Source organism: Leishmania panamensis (assembly GCF_000755165.1).
Source record: "Leishmania panamensis strain MHOM/PA/94/PSC-1 chromosome 26 sequence".
Classification (NCBI taxonomy): domain Eukaryota; phylum Euglenozoa; class Kinetoplastea; order Trypanosomatida; family Trypanosomatidae; genus Leishmania; species Leishmania panamensis.
In genome coordinates this window covers 700,310-724,620 of record NC_025872.1, presented here as the reverse complement: position 1 = coordinate 724,620, position 24,311 = coordinate 700,310, and the positions used below count along the sequence as shown (strand labels likewise).

Sequence of the window (24,311 nt, the reverse complement as noted above, 5' to 3'; positions counted from 1 at the left end):
CCCCTGAACGTGTGTCACCCTTTCGCTCGCTTGCTCTCTCGCGCTCCTTTTGCTTTTGTTTTTCGGCACTTTCCACTAGGGGCGCTAAGACCGAGCTGGAAGAGAGGCGTGGCTCACTGTCGCACTGTGCACTGCTTGTACATGCGTGTGCAAGTGTGCGTCCCTCTGCTCCGTGCCCTTCTGTTTCGCTCGGGTTCCGTCATTATGGAAAGCGAGTGGTGGATGAGGGGTTGCTGCATCAGAGCGCAACAGAGAGAGAAAGCGGGGAGGGCCAGAGAGCGTGCGCGCGAGAGACCTACACAGAGAAGTGGAGGGAGGGGTGGGGGCAAGAGAGAGAGCCACCAAGAGAGATGCGCGAGGCGCAGGCAAAAAAAAAAAGAAGAAAAAAGGGGGGCCGAAAAGAGAAGGGAAAGGGGGGAGGAGGGCAATGATGAGTCAGCAGAGAGCGCGCAGTAGGGGTGGCGGGAACTCACACCGCCATCTTTCTCACATTTCTCAGCACGCCCCTCTGCGTTCCTCGGTCACTGCTGTGGATGGGTGCGTATGCGTATGTGTGTGTGTGTGTGTGTGTGCGTGCGAGCGTCCGACAGTGGGCAGGCATACACTGCGGAAGAGAGAGAGAGAGGAACGAGGCATGACCACATGGAAGGAGCAAGGCCCCCTGATTAGGGCGGATCAGCGCCACAAAAGAGATGCCACACGCACACCAAGACTCAAGCGCAGGCATGCAGAAGGAAAAGATAGAGAAGACGATGGAAAAGGGTGCCATTGCCTCCAACGGGTGGAGAAGAGGAGGCGATGACCTCCCCCAAACATGAAAAGAATACAAAGCGGCATCGCAGAATGACGTGGAAAGAAGGATGGAAAGACGGAGAAGGAAGTATGAAACAAAGCACATCAAGCCAGCACTTAGAGCGCCGCTGTGGACGGCGATGGTGTGTGCTATGATTGGGGGAAAAAGTGAACAAAAGAGAAGGGTGACGTACACATGCAGGCAGACGTATTTCGTAGCATAAAACCTAACTAGAAGAATGGAGAATGAAAAACAAAAAAAAAAGAAAGAAGCAAACGAAAGGGGAGGGGAAAAGGAGCGCAGAAATACAGACCGACCAGGGCATGGAAGAGTCGCTACAGCACAACCGGAAAAGTAAACCCCACACACAGCAGTCCACTCAGCATGCAGCAGGAGCGCGCTTCGTTGCGCGCCCCCTCCCCCTCCGCTCCCACATCTTTTTTGACGTCTTTTGGGCCATTCTCTGACTCTCTCGCTTCTGTCAAAGCTGTCGCCACCTCCCCTCCCCAAACCTTCTCTCCATCCACCGGCCGAGACGCACACACACACCCTTCACTGCCGTACTCCCACAAACATCCTCTTTGTTCCACCCAGTCGCGTTTTGCTTCTTCACTCCCCCCCCCTCCACCGCATCCCAACAGTTGCACGTGCATGCGTAATCGCCCCCTTTTTTGCGTAAATACTCGTCTTGCTCTGCTGCTGCACTGTCACCCCTGAGCCTCTTTTCCTTCCTGCAGCACACGCTACGAGGGGCTCGTGTGTGCCCAGTCTTCCCCTTCGGCACTTCAGTGGATACGTGTGTGTGTGTGTGGATGGGGGTGGGGTGGGTGACCGAAATTATCATCGGGCACTCAGGTAGTCATGTGTAGCGGTGAGCCAAGTGTAAGCTTCTTCTTGCGTCTGCCTGTCCCTCCTGACTCCCTCCCCTCCCTTTCTCTCTGGGTAGGTATCGCGGCACCAGAAGAAGCGAGAGAACAGCGAAAACCAACAGAAAGAGTGTGCGGGGGGGAGGGGGACTAGCGTGTGCGCCATTCTGCCCTTATTCTCTACTCCTCGAAACTCGTATACTGCTGACACGTCTTTGGGAAGTCGTACTGCTGGAGTGCCATGTGAATCTCCTTCTGACGCGAACGGCTCTCGCTGTAAATGACGAACGTCACCTCCATACAGTCGTGCATCTTGATCTTGAGCCGCTTCGCCTCATCGCCCATGACAGACGCACCGTCCTTGATGTCCTCCAAGAAGGAGGCCATAATCTCGGAGCGGCGCTTGCGCAGTACCCTCGGCCACTTACCACCGTGGAAGCGCACCATGTGGCGGGTGCGACTCTTCCTTGCGGCCTTCGGATCCGCACTGGATTGCAGAGCTGCTTCCTCCTCCTCGTCCTCTATCCACTGAGACTCCTCCACGACTGCAGTTAGCCCCACATCCCTACGGGCCACCACGCCAGGTCCTTGCAACGGCTTGGAAGACTCCGCCTCTGGCGCAGCAGCCTCGCGCGGGGTGCGCACCATCGCAGCGTTCTCACGCGCGCTGTAGTCACCGCGCAACGGGGTCGGCGGGGCCTCTACCTCCCAGTCAGGTGCATTCCCGTTCAAGCTCTTGCGACGACCGGCTGCCAGAGACGCGCGGCGTGACTGTACGGAGGAGCGGCGCACCTCCTCAGGCATCGGGTGCCAGATACAACTCTCGCGGCGGGACATCGTTAGGCGGTGCCGGTGGGGCGTACGAAGGAGTGGAGAACAGACGCAAAGAAACCTTCGCAATGAAGCCAGCAGCAGCAGCAGTGGTGTTGGTGGTACGACGCGTGGGTGTGACGAGCGAAAACTGTCAAGTGAAACGAACAACTGCTTGTTGCTATCAGAAGAGGTGAGATGTAAGGCAAAGGTGGTAAGGAGAAGCGAGAGTGCGAGCCACTCACACGTGTACTAGAGAGCAAGGCACTGCAGAAAAGCTGCACAATACGAGCGAAAGAGGCGAAGAGAGGTTCGGTGTTGCAAGGAGAGAAAAAGTGAGAACACCACAGGAAGAGGGACGAGTCCCCCACGTACACTCCATACACACACACACACACATACCGCTCGCCAAGAGAAAGGCCTTTGTGTGCAGTGAGCAACGCCACGCCTAAAGATGCAAACATACCTAAGCACACGTGCATATCTCTGCTCGTCTGTTTGCCTGCGGGTACGTGCAAGCCAGCTGGATACACAACGGTGGAGGCAATAGATCCACCTCAGACGTGCCGAACATTCCACAGATACAACTTCGACTGGTGCGTAGAGCACACTTGAGGATTCTCAACATCAGTTGTGCCATCCGCACCGCCGCACCACCATCGCGTAGATGTTTCGGTCGCTTTTGTGGGTGCGGGTGCGGGTGCGACGGCTTCTCTTATTTGCTCCAGTTTCGGTGATTGATTGACTCAAGATCGAAGCGACGACAAGCCTTTCGGCTGATTCCGCAGCGCGGCCTCCTGCGCCGCCTGGACTTCGGCGTTGTCGAGCATCGACGCTAAATTCGCAATTTTTAAGTTGGCAGGTGCCTCGCCATCTGCCAGCGGTGCTTCGCCGCGCTGCACCCGCTGCTGCTCCTCTGTCGCTCTATGCCGTTCGTAGTCCATCATGCGGCGCAGCAGCTTGCTGTAGCTCTCGAACCACTGGAACTCCTTCGTGGTGTAGTCGGAGAAACGCCCCTCGGGGTCGATGAGGTACATGATGATGGAGTGGTCCACAAGGTAATCGTCCTCGGACATTACTTCCTCATCTGGGATGGCGAAGTAGACGCGGTACTGCCGGGCCGCCTCCTCGACCTCAGCCTGCGTCCCCACAAGGCCCATGATGCGCGGCGAGAAGTCGCTCAAGTACTCGCGTATCTTCGCTGGCGTATCGCGCTTCGAATCGAGGGAAATGAAGATGGGCTGCCAATAGTCCCTGCCCACCTTCTTGTCGAGGTGATTGATGACGCGAGCCATCTTTGCCATCTCCTCCGGGCACACATCTGGGCAGTTCGTGAACCCAAAGTAAATGTAAAGCCACTTGCCCTTCAGGTCCGCATCTGTGATACGCTTTCCCGTCTTGACGTCGACCAAGCTGAACGGCCCACCAATGCTAGGCCCCTCTGGGCTATCGAAGGATTTCACCGCGCGAAGTTTTGGGTCAAAGCGCATCTGCTCCCGACGAATCCGAATTGATATGACGACTGTCATGACGCCCAGCGTCAGGAATCCCAGAGCCCACAGCATCCACACTGGGTTGTCGCGCATCTCATCTACGGCTTCGCTCATCGTCCGCCCCGCTCGCTCTTCCAGTTCGTGCTTCTCGACGTACTCACTGTACGTATAAATTTGGCTGTCCTTCTGCTCTGCAACTCGGATATGAATCGGCTTCTCCTGGTCCACAATGTCGATGTCCTTGCCGCCGATGCGGGTGGTGTTGGAGGCGTGCCGCCAGCTGCTAGACAAGGCGCAGCTCGACCTTGCATTCGATCGCGTCGACGAAGTGGTCCCGATGAGGATGCGGCATGGGTTGTAGCAGCATGCGACACACCGGAGACCAGTGGCTGGCGAGCCAAACCCCTTGCCAGTGGTGCGAGCATTGTCACCGGTGCTGTCACGTTGCGAGGAGCTGCACAAGGCAACAGGTGTGCTGGCGAGAAAGACGAGCTCCACACGGCACGCCTTGCCAAGGTAACGCTGCCTTGGAAAGCCTCGAGCGAGCATGTGATCTGGTCTACTCCTTCCGGTGTGCTGGGCCTCACTTTACCACTAAGGTGGTGGCAGAGATTATTTATGCTGATGACGATGATTGTGTGAGAGAGAGATTCTCTGTTTATCTGGTGTGTGTTAGCTGTTGGGTGTTTCTGTAAGGATGGGAGAAGCGGGGGGGAAGAGAATGATCGCCACGCGGTGCCGAGGAAACAAAAAAGTAAAGACAGAGAAACAGCAACAACAACACCGGCGGCAGCAGAAAACCTGAGGAAGGCGGCACCGTAATGTGAGTCGCCCTCGGTCGCTTCTGTTCGATGCGGTGTGGCTCACCTGTGCACACACGAGAGGACACCCACAGACAACGGCGCCAAAGAGTGGGAGAAGGGAAGTGCGAAAAGAAAAAAAAGAGGTAAAGCGAGAGCGAGATGAAGTTCGAGGAGCTGGCATAGCTGGCAAAGACACCAGCACCGAGAGCAATACCCATGTCTCCTCACGTCCCTCCTTCGTGATTGTTTGTGTATCCATACCTCCTCTTTTGCTTTCAGTGATGAGGAAGGTGTACTGGAGGGGAGGGGCCGATTGATATTGACGCGGTGATCTCTGGCACAAGCAAGGAACAGGGATCAAGTCGTTCAAGTTTTTGGCAATGGAAGGGAGGGTGGGGAGGGGGGGATAAGTACCGTCAACGTCCCCAAGTGTGATGGCAATCGTATGCAGTTATCGAGACAGGACAGCCAAAGTCTGAGCCCCATCCTCCCTGCCACCTCCTGAGCTCCCTTCCACAACAAACTGTCGCGTCATCGCCCTCTCCTTCTCTTGCCGATGCCGTCACAAGGATGAGAGAGCCGCTTCCACCTTTCCTCTCCCTCTCTCGCTTCCCAAGCCGTACCGGCTCTCCTCTCCTCAAAGGAAAAAAAAGACAAATTGAGAAGTACATACACACGCACACTTTGCCTCTACTCCACCACTCACCCGAGTACGTGTGTGGGCCGCTCACCTAATTCGGCTTTCACCCGTCAATTTTTTTTTTACTTTTCGTCTGAGTTTCTTTGATTTAGTGGGGGAGAGAGAAAGGGAGAGAGTGTTGTGTGTATGGGTGTGGTGTGGGTTCGCTGCTTAAGTAAGAAAGAAGTACATTAAACAACGGGGAGACAGCGTCATCATACACATACACGCGCGCGGTGGGGACAGCGCCGCCATTTTGAGCCAGTTGGGGGGGGGGGGTAAACCTGCGCCCATGGGTAATGCGCTGGGGAAGGCGTCGAAGGGGTCGAGGTCGCCGCCGTTGTGGTGGATGGCGGTGGGTACGAATGGGGTGCCTTTTTTACGAGACATCCTCGAGAAGAAACGCCAATTCGACCAAAAAGGGGGGAGAGCGAGCGAGAGAAGAGAACAGAGAATTTCAACGCGCCAAAGAAACGAGACAAGAAAAGGCCACCGGCGCCGACCACATCAGCCAACACGAACGAAAAGCGAGAGAGAAAGGAGGAGAAGGAAAAGAGAGAGAGCAAAGGTAATAATAATGATAAGAAAACATCAACGACACGAAGCGGCATGAAGAGAGCAACAACAAACAGACAGACAGACAGACAGACAGGCACACACCTATCATGAGCATCCGTTCGACAACCTCACATTCCAGGGGATGGGAAGGGAGCAGGTAGGCATGGCAGAGAGAGAAAGTAAGGGATCTATGATGGTCACACACACGCACACGGAAACTCGCACCTTTTCTCTCTTACTCTCCCGTACTCCTCCGGTGCGTCTCGTCGAGGCTGCTCACCGTAGATGTGCGCGTGGTTTGTGGTACGGCGAACGAAAGAGAAATACAGCCGGTCCGCTGTTTTGTTTTTCGTTCTTTCATTCGGCTCTCAAGGTGGAGTCAGTGATCATCAAATGAGGAGGGCGGGAGGTGGGGAGAGAGAGAGAGAGAGACATGGGGCGCAAAGCAAAGATGGCTTCACCTAAAGAGGGGAGGGGAGTGGCAGGAGGTACAGGAATAGAAAAAGAGAGAAAAACGCAGGAACGTACAACACAAGGACACACGTCGTTCTCCTATAGAAAGAAAGAAAGCACCAAAAGGGGCGGCAACTACTACCGCTACACCATCATCACCCTGCGGGATGTCGTCACGCCGCCGCTGCGTGCTGACATAAAGGACCTCCTCTCTCCTACAGAATGAGCCAAAGAGAAAGAAAACAGACAAGTAAGAGGGAGGGGGAGAAGACAGAGCGAAAACACGCCTAATGGCCCACCATAGCACACCCGCACAGACTAGTGTGGGAGGCAAAAAGAGAGTCGAGCGAGGACAATACACACACGCGCGGAGAGAGAAGGCAGTACACACATAACGTGTAGTACAAGGGCGAGCGGGGGGTAGGGGGGAAGGGATTATCGTGATGAGGACGATTACCCCTTTCAATACTTTGCTAAACGGTGGGAAGAGGGGGGGGGAACGGGACCCGACTGGGCCTTTTGTTTTCCAATGCGCCCGTTTCACCACGAACAAGCTAACGAGCATACGCACACACAACTGCACTTCACCTGGCTCTGCTGCACCATGGCTAAGCTCTGGTCATCCTGAGGCGAACCACCGGTCGTCACATCGAGCCATACGTCTAACGAGTTCGTCGCGTCCTTCCGCGTCCCCTCCTCGGACACGCGCTGCGCGGCAGGCGCCAGATGGACTCGGGTGAACTGCGCACCTCGATCCAAACGGGCCGCGTCCAGGGTCCTGCTCGAGGGCGGAGGCAGTGGCATCTGCTGTGCAGGTAACAGGGAGTGGGCTACGTGCATGCCGGATGAGCCTGAGGAGGAAGCGGACCGGCCTCAGGTCAGGGCTTTCTGAGATCCAGCACCCTGCCTGTGTACAATGATTCGTGCTCCGTCGCTTCAAGCTGCAGGGTTCAATAAGGTGGTGTGGAGACTCTCCACACTGAAGTCTGGGGGCGCGATGGTGTAACTGCAGGTTCTCTCGGCATGCACTCGGCATCTGTGCCCCATCAGCCCATCGAATCTGATGTAGAAGACATCGCATATTTCGTAAACACGCACCTTGTGGCTGATTCGCATGCATCTCAGCGCATTTCTTCTCGCTCATCCCCCTTGCTCTTCTGGCCTCTGGGTGCTTTGTTTGGATACGATACACCATGCCAACTGTGGTGCACGGCGCTCGCACTAGTGGATCTTGGCACCAGCTTCATGGCGACCTTGCTGTCTGGGGGAGGAGGGCTCGCCGGTTCCTCCTTCTGCCTTTATCGATGTCAAAAGTTGGAAGTGTCTGGATGGCATGCCCGCACGCGCAGCCCCGGGCAGGACGCTGACGTGAGCCTGTGGCAGCAGGGGCATCCTGTCCGCCCCTGAATCTGCACGACCTTGACAGGCGTGGGTGGGTCAAGCGGAGGGGGCCCGTAGGCACGCATGCGCCTGCGCAAAAAGCACTCATGGCGTGTCGTCCTTGGGGGGGGGGGGCACCGATGAACACACGAGACGGGGGGCGCCCGTGCAACGCGCAGGAAATGTGCGACATCGCACCACTGCATACAAAATCGTATCAGTGGGTAGATGCGTATACCTCTTGAACCGTCGACTCGAGTTGGGGTGAGCAAGTACAAGCATGATGGTGCCCGAACGTCTCTTCGACACAGCGCCAGCGCAGACCTCTCCGCCGCGGCCAAGAGTCTGCAGCGGTACCCTGGAGCAGGTTGCAAAATGTTGGCTTTCCCGCAAAGAGTGCAGTACTGGACCCTGAGGCCACAGTGAGGTGGCTGACATGATCAGCGGGACGCAACACGAACAATGACTAAAAAAGAAAAGTGGCGTCGCTCACAGACACACAGCCCTAGATGAGAGGAGGAGGGGGGAAGGGAAGACCGAAAAAGAGGAGCTCCCAGTCATGAGCGTCGCGACGGCAACAAGAACGAAGGAACGGCAACAACAGCCACGAGCGTGGGTGCGCTCTCGTCGGCAGAGCAAAAAAAAAAAAGAGTTGCCATCTAACATCCTCAGCAAAAGGGAAAAAAGGAGGTGAGGAAAAGGGGAAAACAGGGAGGGGGTCAAAATGTCCAAGTACAGGCTCAGTCTATCACCCAACGTTACTGCGAGCACGGATGCGCGTGAGCCGGGTAGAAAGAGAGCAGCGATGGCTGGCAGTGCTGCAGGCGATGGAGGGGCTGGCGGTCTATCGTTTTGCGTGTGTGTGTGTGTGTGTGTGTGTAGCCCTACATAGGGGGAAAAGAGGGAGGCATAACGATGAAGCCAGAAGCAAAAGAGATGACTCTACCGGAGGAAGTTGTTGAAGAGGAGGAAATGCCGGAAAGAAGAAGGTCGGTACCCACTGTGTAATCTCTGTGACGCGCTCCCTCGCTTCTGCCGAGTCCGGGTGCCTCACAAGCAAGAAGGGGAGGGAGGGAGGGAAGGAGAGAGGGGGAGGAGTGGGACAACAGTGCAGAGCAAAACAATCTGAGCGAGACGAAAGAGGTGAGAAAAGAGAGCGACGAAGGCTCACGCAAGCCATCCTCCCCACCCACCCCCACCCCCACCCCCCACACACACAAAAAAAAATATATATATATATATATAAACCGAGAGGAGAGAGACGGGGCGGAGGGAGGGGGAGGGAGGGAAGAGAAAAGGAAAAGATGAAAGAGAAGAGCAAAATTACCGATACAGGAAAGAGAGAGGCGAGAGAGAGAGAGGGAGAGAGGGAGACAAAGAAAACAAACCACAGAGAAAAAAGCAAATGCAGACACACACACACACACACGCACACACACACACACATACATACAGCAAGACAAACAAGCAAAAGGCGAAGAGACAGACATGAGACACAAACACAAGTCATCCTTCGCAACCAGTCACAATGCATAAAAGAAAAGAGAGAAATCAGCAACAAGACATCAAAGCCGCCATTCCTGTGCGCACACCGGTCACTCGTACAGTCGTTCACCGTTCGCCCCACTGTCCTCTCTTAAGCGCTGCTATGTTCTTTTTGGGGGGGTTGCTCGTGTGTGCAGCTGCCAGAGCTCATCTGCAAGGTTCCTCTAGGACGTGGGCTTCTTCGAAGACGCCTTGGACGACCTCTTCGATCCGGACGACGACAAAGATAAGGCCGCGATGGACGATACCTTGCTGCTGCCCCGGGTAGGCGTCGCCTTATTATTGGCAACCTCCTGCGAAGCGTCCTCAGTTACATTGCGGTCGCGCACCTCCATCTCTAGAGTTGGTTCCGTTACATCAGGCGCGGCGTCTGCCGTGTCAGAAAGGCCCGCACTCGCCTGTGTCGCGCCGGCCGACCTATCCTCCGCCTTGCACTGGCTGGCCTGCGCCAGCTCCAGGTCCACCTCGGCCTCATCTTCGGCGCACTGCTCAAAGGGGCCACGTACAGTCCGCTCATCGTAGTCCTCTCGTAGAAGCTGGATCGTGATGACGGACGGGCGGTAGTTCGGGTGCGCCTTCACCTTATTGGTGAACCCTTCATCCAGGGTGCCGTCAGCGTAGTAGTAGTCCTCCAGCGTCTGCTTAATTCCCATGCCGGAGATCGGTACCGGATGAGCAAGGCGCTGCTCCAGATCGTACGCCGCCTGTTGCTGGATCGTGTTGAGGGGCGAAGTCTTCTTGAACGTAACCTTCTCATAGAACATGGAGAGGGCAGAGAAGCAGCCCCCGTTGATGAGGTCCTGCAGGCATTCATCGTCGCGCTCCCCATTGTGCTTCACGGTGAAGTCAATTAGCAAGGAGCCGCAGCAGGCATCAATGTCGAGCACGTAGCCGGAAGGGATGTTAAGCAGGGTCGACACGTCCTCGCAGAAGGCGGAGATCATCTCGTTGTAGCAGTCCGCGTCGTTGAGAATCATCTGCCAGTCACCAGACATCTTGCAGTGGAGACGGGTGTAACAAAAATTGGGGCGCTTAATGGCCAGCGTAATCTCGCGCGCGCCGCGGCCGCAGGCGTACAGATCGGCAATGCGAGACAGCGTCGCGTGGTGGCGGCGCTCGGCGTCCGCTAAGAGCTTCTCCAGCTGCATCAGCTCCTCCTCCTCTTCCGCCGTGAGCATCGGCTTGTTGCGCAGCTGCTCGATGCGGTCCTTGAGCTCGGCAATCTCCTTCTCTTCGCGCTCCTTTCTGGCCAGTAGCTCCTCCATCTCCTCTGCGTCGTGGCGTATATTGGCGTTCATGACGGCGTTGCGCAGGCAGTCCACTTGGGTGGTGCTCAGGCGGACGTAACCCTCCTCATCCTCCTCAGTTATGGGGCCGAAGTTGATAACGACGGCATCGCGCAGAATGAGCTCCTGTACATAGCGACCCTCAGCGCTCGAGTAGGTGCGCTTGTGGAAGACCGTGTCGATCGGGTACGCCTCGAGGGGCATAATCGGCTTTGGCGAGTCGTCGATTCCAAGAATGGCATTCTTCATCTCCAGCATCTGTACCTCGATGGAGGAGATGCCCAGGCGCATGTCGTTGATCTCGCGCAGCAGCACGCGCTGCTCCTGCTGCTCGGCGAAGCACTTATTGACCGCAATCTCCTGCTGACGGGCAACCTCAGAGCAGGTGATCTGCGCGTTGATCCAGGCACGCAAGCATTTGTCGAGGGTGGCAAGGTTTCTCGCATTCGAACTCGTTGCCGCGACGGAGAGGGGGCCGGCAGGGGCCGGGGAACGGGTGCGTGAACGACGTCGCTTCTTCGCCGAATAGGGGCCCTCCACATCCTTGCCGGTGCACATCACAGTGATCCTCCTGCGACGCGTCAGCGACATGGGGGTTACAGTGCAGTCCCAGCTCATCACGCGCTCAAAAAAATCCGGGAGGCACACCACTGCTTGGATTTCCTCCCACGTGGTGACACTGTCTTCGTAGAGGATGAGCATCACAGAGCGCATCACACCGAACACCTCGGGGGTGGGGAGGAATGAGCTACGCAGGTCAGCCCACTCCGTCTGTGGAACCTCACGAAGAACCTGACGGGCTTTATCGAGGTTCTCCAACGTCTCCGCCAATCTATCGCAGTTAGTCGTCTGAAGCTCCGCTGTCTTGTCGCGCGCGGCGAAGAGGCGCCGCGTCGCAACGCTTTCCTTTGCACATACCTGGGCGAGCTCCTCCCGCAGCGCCTCGCGGTTGTGCCAGATGTCCATCTTATTGTCCTCCTCAGCCTTCTGGCGAACCGCCGCCTCGGAGATGGGGTCCCGCGCCACCGTCGCCTCATTGACCGCATCAAAGAGGACGACCTTGACGGTGCGCGACAATGGAAAGCTGACCACCTTGCCAAGGGACAGCTTCCACTCTTTGACCGGTGCCATGCGCTGGAAGCCGACGTAGTCACCAATGTGTAGGTCGGGGCAGCTGCCCGGCACCACGGTGCCCGGCAGAGCCGCCTCCTCTGCGCCCGGGGCTGCCTCCTCTGCGCCCGGGGCCGCCGCCTCTGCGACCGGGGCCGCCTCCTCTGCGACCGGGACCGCCTCCCCTGCGACCGGGGCCGCCCCCTCTGCGACCGGGACCGCCTCCCCTGCGACCGGGGCCGCCTCCTCTGCGACCGGGACCGCCTCCCCTGCGACCGGGGCCGCCTCCTCTGCGACCGGGGCCGCCCCCTCTGCGACCGGGGTCGCCCCCTCTGCGGCAGGCATTTCCGAAGGGGAACGGTCGTTAGACAGATGTTCAGACATCGTTGGATTCGTTTGTGCGGCAACTGCGCGCGTATGGGCGCGGAGTGTTTGTCTCCGTACTTTGCCTCTCTCTCTTTTAGTGAAGAGGGGGGGAGTGGTGCTGATGCGGGTGACGGTGATGAACGCAGCGAGCGAGCGTAGATTTGTGTTGGGGGGAAAAATATATAATAAAAAAAGAAAATGAACGACCAAGCGACAAGGGAGCGGGAGGGGCTACGGAAATGATGTCAGACGAGGTGTGCGCAAGAGTGAGACTGTGGCTATTACAGGAAGAGAAGAACACAGACACGAGGTGATACACCTGATCGGAAGTCGGGAGCAGTGTGATTCAGCCACCCACGACAAGCGGTTAGAGAATTGCGATGGCGATGACAGAGGTAGTATTCGGAGGCGATGGTAGTGATGGTGAAACAAAGAGGGGAGACGGTAGGGAGAAGAAAGCGGGTGAGTGGGGGGAGTAGTGGCAGCGGAAGAGAAAAACAAAAAGAGGAAGGGCAGTGATGACACCGCGTTTCACAGCAGTCATCAGTAGCATATGAGTTCCGCATACGGCGAAGGGGGCACAAAAAGGGCGCCTCTTGCTACACCAGGCATCGATTGCAGCGCACGAGAAACATGTTTGATCGAGCGATGACTTCGTAGCATGCGAAGATGAAACCGCCAGTCCAGCGAAGGAAGACAAAAAAAAATAAAGAACCAAAGAAAAGGGCATCAACCGAAAGACGAGATGAACAGCCTCAATCCGCCATCCCCCCCCCCGACTTTGCGTGCAGGGCCCTGTCTCCTCCTCCACCTCGTGGGGCGTCCTCGTGGGAGCTCGCTCTGTACGTTTGAAGCGAAGGAGGGGAGACTGCAGTTGTTGCTTCGTTTCGGTTTACTTGCTTGATGGGAGGAGGGGGGAGGTCTTGTGTTGCTCTTGACCTCTTGTTTGCACCGATCTACCCTAAAGGATGCAGACAGTCGTGTACGTCATCAGCCTAATGAGCATACTACCCCCTCCCCCTCCCTCTCACGCCTCCCTTGATGCAACAGACGAAAATGGGAGACCAGGAACGAAGGACAGCGTGAAAGCACAAAGGCGAAGGAGACGAGAGAAAAAGAGAGGTAAGATGGAGAAGAAGGGGGAACAACACAAAGCCCCATCGGAGCCACACAAGTGCGAGTACCGTGCGAAGGCGAAGCAGAGTAAAAGGGGGAGGGGGGGAACCCCGATGAAAAGCACACGCTGTGACACACGCATGAAAGTCCACAGAGAAAGAGGAAGAAAGAGCTGAAGAATCTATTCGCCACCCACCTACAGCTGCGGCAGCGGCTGCAACTACTCGTACAGCGTACCTCAAAGGAAACGACGCAAGAGGCACCACATGCGACTTTCGCCTTAGACAGCAAATCAAATGGAAACGAAAGAAAAGAAACGGGGCGAGTCATGCGAGTACGGTCGATGTGGCTGCGTCCTACATGACAGTGTCAAGCGCACATCTACGCGCACGCCACCTCATCAGTTGTCCCTCACCCCTGACAACCCCACTACTGCGCAGAAGCCGAGGAGGGACCGAAGTAGAAAACATGGCGGTTAAGCAGCTGTGGGGCGTTTGAGGGAGACGTGCGTGCCTATACGGTCGTTGGAAGGGTGGTGCCGTAAAACCCGGAAATATGAAAAGTCGATCACGAGTCCGGGGTGGGTGCATTAGGGGAAGGGGGAGGGGGGGTGGCCACGTGCGGTCGGCAAGCAAAAGACAAAAACAACACGACGCCACCAGCTGTGAAAAGAGAGAAAAGAGATAGCCCAAGTTGGGCACACACGTACATACCATGCGTGTAGGCTCACTACCTCCCGAGACAACCGAACACGTCAGCCGAACGGAGGAGAGACGTGTCCACATTGATACATCATGGGTGGTGTCGTGTGTCGCAGGAGTTTATTTCTTCTCGCTTGCGCGCTGCGCCATCTCGGCCTGCTCCGCCTGTTCCATGTACATATCACGCTCACGACGGGCATCGGCGAGGGCCTTTCGCAGGTATGTCACGGTGTCCTCCGGTGCCACACCCTCCCCCGACACAAGATGCTCAGTCCGTCGGCGTGAATGGCGAGATCGGTTTTCACTTGTGCCGCAGCTTGAAGTAGAGCGGTTCGCCTCCTCGCGAGGGATGTACAGCGCCCACACTTTCGGATAGGCATAGTTGTCTACCAGCAACGTCGCCCTCTTCAGTGACATTCTCAGCCCCCGCACGCGGAAGCGCACGACGAGGCTGCCCAAAGCGATGTCCTCCACAAAGACCCTCGACACATCACTCTGCAGCACATTCGCCGTGTCCTCCTTGAAGGCCTCCAGGACACGCGTCGGGTACGCTTCCATCACGATGCCCCAGTTAACGCCGTCGAAGTGCTTAACCATCACTTCCGACACAGCAGCAGCAAGAGACTCCGCCATGTCGTCATAGAGAGCCCAGACATCGCTGTAGGAGTATTCATCAATTTTGTGGCGCAGCTCCTCCTCAGTCGCCGTCTCCGCATAGAGAACGCTGAAGTGCACCAGCAGACTCACCGCGCTCACAATGCACTCCGGAATGTGGATGTCCTCCAGGGTAACGCCGATGGACTTGGCCGTGTCAGTGCGGAAAGCACCTGCCAGCTCCCTTCTGTGCGTCTTTACGATCTGCACCCAGAGCTCACCTTCAAAATTCACACTCAGCGCAACACGCTTGTATCCTTCCGGCGGCTCACTTTCGTCAGCAACGTCGACAGGAATGACTTCCTCGGGTTGCATCGCGGAGCTCCTCGAGACGCTGCCTTCACCCTCGTCCTCGTCGCCGCCGCGCACTCGCGCACGATACAGCGCCATGAGCTCAGGAAAATCATACGCATTGACCCTCTCGTTGATCTCTTCGCTGTCCAAGTTGCATCCGCGCACCTTGTACTTGACGATCAGGCTGCCGATGCGCATGTCCACCACCACGACGTCCGATTTCACCACGTTCACGGAGTCCGCAACACCCTTGCGGAACGCGTCTCTCGCCTCCTCTCGACAAAACTTCAGTACAAGGTCCCAGTCGTGGCCACTGAAAACGCGCTGCAGCTCGCGAGACTCTCGTTCGCCAGCACCAGCCAAACTGCTCTTCAGAACGTTTGTAACGCATGGCCGCATCTCGTACAGCACCCACAACTCCTCGAACGGGTGGTCCTTCAGCGCCTTCTGGATCGTCTGGTAGTCCTGCACCAGCGGGTGCGTCACGCTCGCACCGAGCACAATGCCGTCATCCGACTTCTCCATGTTGATGTTTTGGACGTCAGCCGGCCTAATCCCCAGCGCGTCCGCAACACCCTGCGCGAAGGCCTCACACATCGCCTCCTGCTTGATGGACCACACGTAGTCCCAGTCCGTGCCCTCGAACCCGCAGTCCTGCAGCGTCGTCGTCATCTCCCTCTCCTCCTCCTCGCCGACACGGTAGTGGTCCCACACGTTCGGGTACGGGTACGCCTGCAGTATGTGCTCCGTGTCCTCCTCGCTCGCGTTTGCGAAGTTCACCGTGTAGTCCACATCCATACCCTCATCCGTCGTGCGGATATCGTTCACATCCACATCCTCCGGATGCACGCCTATGGCAGTGGCCGTGTCCATGCGGAACGCCTGCATCACACTGTCCTTGTCGTTCGCGATTACGCTCGCCCAGTTCAAGCCGTCGAAGTGCTTCGTGCCATGTGGTGCCTCATCCTCGGGGCAGTACAGCGCCCACAAGTGCTCGTACTCACACTTGATCAGCTCCTCCTGGATCAGCTCATCGTCCTGCAGCGGCGAGTGGCTCACCACGACCGTGGCGACCAGCCCGGTTGACTCCACCTTCGTGCACACGCTCACCACGTCGTCCTCCAGCAATTTCAGCGCGCTCGCCGTGTCCTTACGGATTGCCCCCACCACCTCCTCGCCCCTGCTCTCCATAACAGAGCCCCATTTAGCACCCTCGAAGTAGATGACGTGCTCCGTTTTCACCACCTCGCACGGGTCATACGGACGCGTCTCGTACAGCACCCACAACTCCTCGAACGGGTGGTCCTTCAGCGCCTTCTGGATCGTCTGGTAGTCCTGCACCAGCGGGTGCGTCACGCTCGCACCGAGCACAATGCCGTCATCCGACTTCTCCATGTTGATGTTTTGGACGTCAGCCGGCCTAATCCCCAGCGCGTCCGCAACACCCTGCGCGAAGGCCTCACACATCGCCTCCTGCTTGATGGACCACACGTAGTCCCAGTCCGTGCCCTCGAACCCGCAGTCCTGCAGCGTCGTCGTCATCTCCCTCTCCTTCTCTGGAACTACAGGGCTCTTGGCGGCTGCGCTCTCGTCGCCACCGCGCATGCGGCGACAGTACAGAGCCATCACCTCAGGAAAGTCGTCCTCCTCCACACGCTGTGCAATTTCGCTGTCCTCGCACGGCGGGTCCACAATCTGGTACTTCACGATCAGGCTGCCGATCTCTGCGCTGATGATACTCACGTTGTGCTTCGAGACACCCATCACACGCGCCGCGTCCGAGCAGAAAGCGTCACGCAGTTCCTCAGAGCAGCCCTCGACAATGATGTCCCAGTCTTCGCCTTCGAAGCACCGCTCGAGGATGCCAGAGGCGCCTTCGGCGTCACGGCAAAATCCGGCTGCGTTCTCCTTGCTAAGGGGTGTGAGTGGTGCATCCTCGTAGAGCGCCCATACACGCTCGTGCGGGTAACGGCCCAGCTGCTCCTGGATGAGCTCCTTGTCTTGCAGCACCGGATGTTGGATGTTGAGGCGCACGATTAGTACGGTGCCGTTCTCAAAGCTGGTCTTAATCGACGTGATGTCGTTCGGCGTCAAATCGAGCGCGTCGGCCGCGTCGAGCATGATGGCCTCTTCGAGCTGCTTTGGTTGTGTCTCTATTACCTTGTTCCACTCTTCTCCCTCGAAGCCGATCTCGTGTGACGTCGTCTCGAGCTCCTCTGGGTTGTATGGGTGATCAATATAAAGCTCCCACACGGGCATGTAGTCACACTCGGCAAGCTTCTGGTTCACCCCCGCCTCTGACTGCTCCTTCGGGTGCTTCACCTCGAAGGTGGTCAGTAGGGCCTTCTCGTTGGTCTCAAAGACGATGTTCGTAATATGCTCGTCTGTCAGTTCTAGAGACCTGCAGGTGCACGTGCGGAAGGCGTCCTCCAGCGACTTCCTCTTGACAGCCAAGATGTACTCCCAGTCGTCGCCATCAAAGCCGACCTGGTGCGAGGTGGTGGTCCAGCCCTGGCCTGGGTCCTCAACGTAGAGCTTCCACACTTCCTCGTATGGGTAGCGGCTGAGCTGCTCCTGCAGAAGCTCTTTATCTTGGAAGACGTGGTGGGTGACGGTAGTATGTATGAAGAGAAACTCCTTTGTGCAGTTGGCCGAGTCGATGCGCACGTCGGCCAGCTCGACCTCGAGCGCTGTCGCCGTACCCTGCCTGAAGCACTCTTCCAGTTCCTTGCGCTGTGACCCCAGCACGGTCGCCCACCCCGGTCCCTTGAAGCAGACCTCATGCGTCGTCTCCGTCACCTCCGTCGGGTCCCACGGGTGGTAGCCGTAGAGCTCCCAGACCGGCTCGTATGGGCACGCGGTGAGCTGCTTCCTGATCTCCTCCTCGCTCAACTCCGCCGGGTGGGTGAGCTCGAAGTCCACGATGAGGCTGCCCACCGTGTACTTGGTGCTCGTGACGTGTTCCGCATCTATATGAAATAGCTCGGCGGTGCAGTTGACAAACGCCTTCTGCAGCTCCGGCATCTTCTCCTGCACGACGTACACCCAGTCGTCACCGTCGAAGCCGACTTGGTGCGACGTTGTCACCCAGCCGCCTTCCTTTTCCATCCCATAGAGCGCCCACGTCTTCGGGTAGCCGTACTTCAGCCGCATATCCATTACCTGCCCGTCATAGCACGCCTCGTTCATCACGTTGTAGCGCACTACGAGACCCTCCGCGTTGGCGCGGACAGACTTAACAATGACATAGTGCCTGTCTGTATTGAGAGCATCAGCCACATCCTTGGCGAAGGCCTCCCTCACAGCGTTCTCGTGGGAGGCAACGACTTCCTCCCAGGCAGTGCCGTCGAAGGTCCTCTGGTACTTGCCCAGATCCTCCTCGTCTGGGTACATCTCCCACACGAACGGATACGGGTAGTCCTCCACGGCCGCTTGCACTGCCGCCTTGTCGGATGGGCAGTCGAGTACTCTGTACTCCACCCGCAGCATGTACACATCCGCCGTCATCTCCTCCACAATCACCTGCTCAGCGCTCACGCCGAGGGCGTCGGCCGTGTCCCTCACAAACGCCTCCTCCAGCCTCGCGCGGTGGTTTGCCATCACAAAGCCCCACTCGTCTCCGTCAAACATCTTCGGCAGCATCCCTTCGAGGTTCTGCAGCTCTGGGACTGTAGGGCTCTTGGCGGCTGCGCCCTCGTCGCCACCGCGCATGCGGCGACAGTACAGAGCCATCACCTCAGGAAAGTCGTCCTCCTCCACACGCTGTGCAATTTCGCTGTCCTCGCACGGCGGGTCCACAATCTGGTACTTCACGATCAGGCTGCCGATCTCTGCGCTGATGATACTCACGTTGTGCTTCGAGACACCCATCACACGCGCCGCGTCCGAGCAGAAGGCGTCACGCAGTTCCTCAGGGTAGCCCTCGACAATGATGTCCCAGTCTTCGCCTTCGAAGCACCGCTCGAGGATGCCAGAGGCGCGCTTACCGATGCTGCGTGTGGGCGCGCTCTTCTTGTTCGCCTCGTATAGGCTCCACGTAGCAGGGTAGTCGAAGTCCTTCGCTGCCTTATGCATTGCATACGAGGACTGGCCCTTTTCACGAGCAAGGCCATACTCAACGGTCATACCCATCTTTCTCGTATTAATGCTGTGGATTGTCACGCACGCCTGGTCGACTCGAGTGGCGACAGCCACATCTTCCGTAAAGGCCTCGCGCACCTGCTCCGGTATCCTTTCGTTGATCGCCTCCCACCCCTCTCCGTCAAATGTCTGGGTAAGGTTTTGAGTGCCTTTAGACTCCTCCGCCATGATCATCTGGTACAGTGCCCATACCTCCGGGTAGGGGTATTTCCGGGTGCTCTCCCGCACCTCGCCGGCACGCTGCTGTGAGTCACCAACGTTGTAGGAAACAAGCAGGCGGTTCTGGTCAGTGTCCATAGAGCGAAGGTCGACCTTGCAGGGCGCAGACTTAATGGCCCTCGCCGTATCTATGCAAAACGCCTCCGACACCTCTGGTCGCGCCGCACGCAGCACCGTCTCCCAGCCGTCGCCCTCGAAGCTCTTCTGGTACGCCGCACCGACGACCGCCGCCACGAGGCGGTCGTACAGCGCCCACATACTGGGGTAATGGTAGTGTTCCGCCTTGGAATCAACCTCGTCGCCATCCAGGGTGCAGTGAGTCACGGCGTAGGACGCCGTCAGCCCGTTCTCGTAGCGGATTTCGTCGGGGATCACCTGCTGCGGCGCAACCCCGAGCGCGTCAGCGGTGTCCTCGATAAAAGCCTCTTTGATCGCTTCCTCGGCGCCAGGCATGATGTCCGCCCACCGCTCGCCGCAGAAGCGCACGTGGTGAATCGGCCCCACTCCATCCAGCCCGGCCAGCCGCTGGTACAGGCCCCACACGGCAGGGTAGGCATAGGCGTCCACCCGCTTCTGCACTTCCTCGGGATTGCAACCCGTGCTCAGCATCGAGTAATCCACCGTTAGGCCCTCGTCTGCGTCAGCGCGAATGTCGTGGACAACGATCTCATCCTGCGGCGCACCAGTCGCAGCGCTCGTGTCTTCCAGGAAAGCGGCCTCAATCTCGCCACGGTGCTCGCTGGTTATGTCGGCCCAGAAGTCGCCGCCAAACTTCATCTGATGCTCCGGGCCCTCGCCGATCTCCTCGTCCTCGTCGTCCTCCTCGTAGAGCGACATGACTTTCGGGTACCCGCACGCCTTCACGCAGCCCTGCAGCTCTGCGTCGGTGCGCTGGCCATCGTGCTGGACCGAGAAGTCGACGAGGAGGCTCCCGACCGTGAGGTCGTCGATGGAGATATAGTACTCCGGCACCATCAGGCACGTGGCAGACTCCTCTGTGAAAGCAGCCTCGATGGCGTCGCGCTTGCGGTCGAGAACGCGCTGCCAGTTCTTTCCCTCGAACTTGCGCTGCAGCTTCGATGTCGCCTCGGTGGCGTTGCGCTGGCGCTCCTGCAGAATGTCCTCATCGCTGCGTAGCGTGCTGTGGGCTTCGCTGTCGCTCTGCTTGAACATGTCCTCCTCAAGGGCCTTGTCCTCGCGCTCCTCGTCATCCTCTCCCATCGCTTCCAGGGCTTGCTGGTGGCGCATGAGGGCTGCATCCAACATTTCGATCTGCGAGTGGCTCATGGTGTAGCCCTCCTCCTCATGCCCCTGCGAGGTGACGGCGCCAAAGTTACAGACGATATTCTTGCGAAGCACGATGATGACGCGGTCCGTTGGCTTCCATGCGTAGAAGGCCGGACGAAGGTATTCCTTCCCCTCGCAAGCGGCAAGGCTCTCGGCGTAGCGGTCGTTGGCGGAGATGCGGTGGTGCGGGCGCGAGACGGTGCTGCCGTTGCTGTTTCCCTGGTTGCACACACGCAACTGATCATCCAGGTCGTCCATGAGCTCCTGATACTCCGCTATGCGCTTCTCCTGCTCCGCAATTTGCTTCAGCACGCCACGAAGCTCTTTCTGGCGGGCAATCCTCTCCCGGTTGACGTGGTCCTTCTGTGACTGGGCCTCGCCGCTGTCAAGCTGAGCCAGCACCCAGTAGTAGATGGGGCCAATCGCCATGCTACATTGCATGGCACGGTCGTAGCGAAAGCTCCTCTTGCTCACGCACTCCTGCAGAATGTAGTTACGGCGCTTAGAAGAGAGCTGTTGGTTGGGGTCGTAGCTGGTGATGCGGCGCTTGAAGTCGAAGTCGCGCAGCACCCGCTGCATCTGCAGCCACGTGCGGGCATCGTCCTCAGAGAGAAGCAACATCACAGCGCGAATTATCACCAACACCATCTTAGGTGGCATACGGTACGACTTTAGCTCCTGCCAGTAGCAGTCGGGGATGCTCTCGACGTCGTCGCGCGCAGCTTCGCGAGCGGCCTTCGACTCCGCAACGTAATTGTCAACCTCGCGGAGCCGCTGCATAATTGCAGCGCGGCGGGCGCGCAGCTGCTTTGTAAGGTCCGTGGACTGGTCAATGCTCTTCTGGAGGTCCTGTTTCACCTGGGCAATGCGCTTCATCAGCTCCTCGGACTCTGGGTTCGCCGGGGTGTCGTCCTCATCGTAGTATTCAAGCCGCTGCTTCTCCCACAGGCGGATCTCGACATCACGCAGGTACGGCGGCGTCTCTACGGAGCCCAAGGTCCAGTGCAGCTTGCCATCCTTCATGTGATGGGTAACGACTGCGACGAAGTCACCCACGCTGAGATGCATCAGCGCATTGTCGTCGACAGTGGCGGAGGTCATTGTCGTTGAAGAAAAGTGTGGGTGTCAGTGGATTAAAAGTGGTGGTACTTGACAGAGAAGCCAGAGGAGACGAGACGCTCTCAGGGAAACAAAACGAAAAGAGGGCGCGCGTGCAAACCTCACTGACTTCAACGATGAAGAACGCCAAAACAATGCGAAAGCAAGAAAAAGGGGGAGGGGAGGGAAAAGCCAACAAGACCAACGTCAGACGCGCGCGCACAGGTGGGGGAGAACGCCAGAAATGTGAAACAAGAAAACGAGTGAAAATATAGAGGGAGGGCGCAAGAGGAACACAGGCAGAGGACAAAAGAACAATCCCACGCAAGCAACGGTGAGGTGATATCACACGCACTGATGCACACAAGAGAGAGAGAGAGAGGCAAAGACACAAAACTGCGCGTTCAATCAAAGGGTAAACGCGAGCGGACTTCTCGAGCACCCAACAAGGGGGAAACAACAACAACAAAGAAGCGAAATCAAGTCGGAAAGGAAAGAGACAAACGGGGAGATGCTGACGTGTCTGGCAACGGACTCGACACTGTGTACGAGCACAGGTACGTGTGCGTGTGTTGGTCCGCTTGGCTACGTAGTCTTCCCTCTTTTTTCTGGCCGTCTTCTTCGCAGAGGCGCACCCACCCACCCACACACACACACAGACACACGAGCAACCGAAATTCAAGCAAAAAAAAAATGGAGAGGAGGAAGGAAAGGAGAGCCCACTTCGCCGCCAGTGCCGGCGTAGGAGCAGAAAGTAGAGTGTAGCGCTCAATAGGCGAACGTATGCGGGACTGCCTATCCTTGCACGTGAGAAAAAGCAGCGTGGGTGCGCGCTCTAGAGTGTGAAATGAGGGGAAGGGGGGAGAGAGAGAAAATTGTCTGTGGTTGAGTAGCGGCAGCAGAAGTCCCCCGTGCACACTTGTACTATCGAAAGTGAGCCGTTAGGCAGCACAAGCAGAGAGAGGAGGGAACGAAGAGGGGGTGGACGAGCCCAGGGAGAGAGGCACAGAGATGATGATAAACGCCTTGCAGTTTTTTTTTCTGCGTTTCGCTTGACGTGTATGCGAGTGTGCCGGTGGAGCAGAGAGGAGCGGAAAGCGATCGGCGATGTGGAGGGAGAACAGAGGAAGGACTACGTGAGCGTGAAAGGATAAAACACGGAACGTACGATGTAAACGTGCGCGCCTTCTGCATGTACGGGTAGGGGAGGGAGACCATACAGCAACAGCGTACACACACCCACTCACACACACACACACACACACGAAGAGAGCAGCGAAGAGGGGGAGGGGAGAAGAGGAGCCCTGAGAGAAGAATGTGAGACACCCAGCAAAGAAGGAGAAGGAGGAGAAGGAGGAGAACAATGCCGAAGAGGGGTATTGTGGCCGCAAAAAAAAAAACAGAGAGGGGAGAGAAGGAGGAGAAGTACAACGAGTAGAACACGCAGCCGACGATGCAAAGGTGGCAGAAAGTCAAAAGGGAAATGATAGCGACTCCCTGGCGAAAGAAAGAGAAACTAATGGTGATGAATGCCTAGATACGTCCAAGAGGGGAGGAGGGTGTGCCCTGCCTCTACTGAGCGCTTGATCGCTTGCTTCTTTCTGGCTTGCTCAGCAGCGCACTTGTTATTTTCCTTCTTGAATTTGTTTGAGGGAGCGATAGGGAAAGAGGTAAGAATGATGGGGAAACCTGTACAGCTGCGTCACGTGTGCTCTGCATTGCGGTAGTTATGCAGCGTGCGGTTGGGCAATGTGTGTATGGTTAGTCGTTGAACACAGTAGAAGGAGTGCGAGCAAGGAGAGAGAAGGAGAAGGGAGAGTGAAGGAGCAGAGGAGTGACGAAGTGGACAGTAAAAAAATCGCAGAGTAGGGAGGAGAGGTGAAAGACAAAAAAAGGGAGGAGGTGCACACAGCAGGGCGACTGCGCCGTCCACTCGAGGGAACGGTTGATAAGAGTGTGCATTGGGGAAAAGAATACACACTCAGTCACGTCCCTGCACACGCGTTGCATGAGAGCAGCGATTCTGTCTGGCGCCTTTGCTTGGACGTGTATCCCCCTTCACAAAGAGGGGGGAAAGACACTCTTGCCTGTACACAGGCGTGTGCCTGTGCATAATGGCGGCGGTGGCAATTCCTCCCATGGAGCAATCGCTGTATGTTGCAGCAGCAGCAGCAGGAGCAGAAGAAGAAAGGCGGCAGCGAGCCGAAAAAAATAATGTGGCAGCGTAACGATGTGGTGGGGAAGAGAACAGACAATAAGGCATCAGCGGCGGACTCCCTTGCCGACGTACGGCGGATGTGCTGAGCGCCTCAAATGCTGAGCAGCTTCATGTACAGATTTCGTACCCAGCCGTGCACCACCTCTCTATCTATCCCCACGGCACTTTCCAGCTGCGTTCTTGGCGTACACAGGCACAAACGCCTCCCTTTCCCACACTGTCAGCACTGCATCGACCTCCCTCGTGTCCAGAGCGCCACCTCTCAAACCCCCAAAACTCCCTCGAGGACGCGTCGGTTGGATTGAGGTACCCCCACAGACGCAGATGCAGGCCACTTGAATGCCACGTTGGTGTCAAAGGTCGCTGAGGAGACTCAACAGAGCTCTCCACTCAAAATTGAGTCCAACACCTCCGAGGGCGCTGTGCTTTCTCTGTGCGCACA

At 57.3% G+C, this 24,311-nt stretch overlaps 4 protein-coding genes across 4 annotated transcripts, besides 1 other annotated feature; all 4 read right to left on the bottom strand.

Annotated features, from left to right (window-relative positions):
- Positions 1-1,839: 1,839 nt before the first annotated feature.
- On the bottom strand, positions 1,840-2,496 carry LPMP_261940 (hypothetical protein; the record flags this gene model as incomplete). The annotated part of the gene is made up of 1 exon (XM_010701711.1): positions 1,840-2,496. One exon carries the CDS (start codon positions 2,494-2,496, stop codon positions 1,840-1,842), a length of 657 nt encoding a protein of 218 aa, XP_010700013.1.
- A 719-nt stretch (positions 2,497-3,215) lies between these two features.
- LPMP_261930 (electon transport protein SCO1/SCO2, putative) lies at positions 3,216-4,076 on the bottom strand (the record flags this gene model as incomplete). The annotated part of the gene is made up of 1 exon (XM_010701710.1): positions 3,216-4,076. The coding sequence occupies one exon, from the start codon at positions 4,074-4,076 to the stop codon at positions 3,216-3,218; it is 861 nt and encodes a 286-aa protein (XP_010700012.1).
- A 2,906-nt stretch (positions 4,077-6,982) lies between these two features.
- Positions 6,983-8,279: a repeat region.
- Positions 8,280-9,544: 1,265 nt separating this feature from the next.
- LPMP_261920 (hypothetical protein) lies at positions 9,545-12,160 on the bottom strand (the record flags this gene model as incomplete). The annotated part of the gene is made up of 1 exon (XM_010701709.1): positions 9,545-12,160. One exon carries the CDS (start codon positions 12,158-12,160, stop codon positions 9,545-9,547), a length of 2,616 nt encoding a protein of 871 aa, XP_010700011.1.
- Positions 12,161-14,079: 1,919 nt separating this feature from the next.
- LPMP_261910 (mitotubule-associated protein Gb4, putative) lies at positions 14,080-21,654 on the bottom strand (the record flags this gene model as incomplete). Its single annotated transcript, XM_010701708.1, has 1 exon — positions 14,080-21,654. One exon carries the CDS (start codon positions 21,652-21,654, stop codon positions 14,080-14,082), a length of 7,575 nt encoding a protein of 2,524 aa, XP_010700010.1.
- Positions 21,655-24,311: the final 2,657 nt, after the last annotated feature.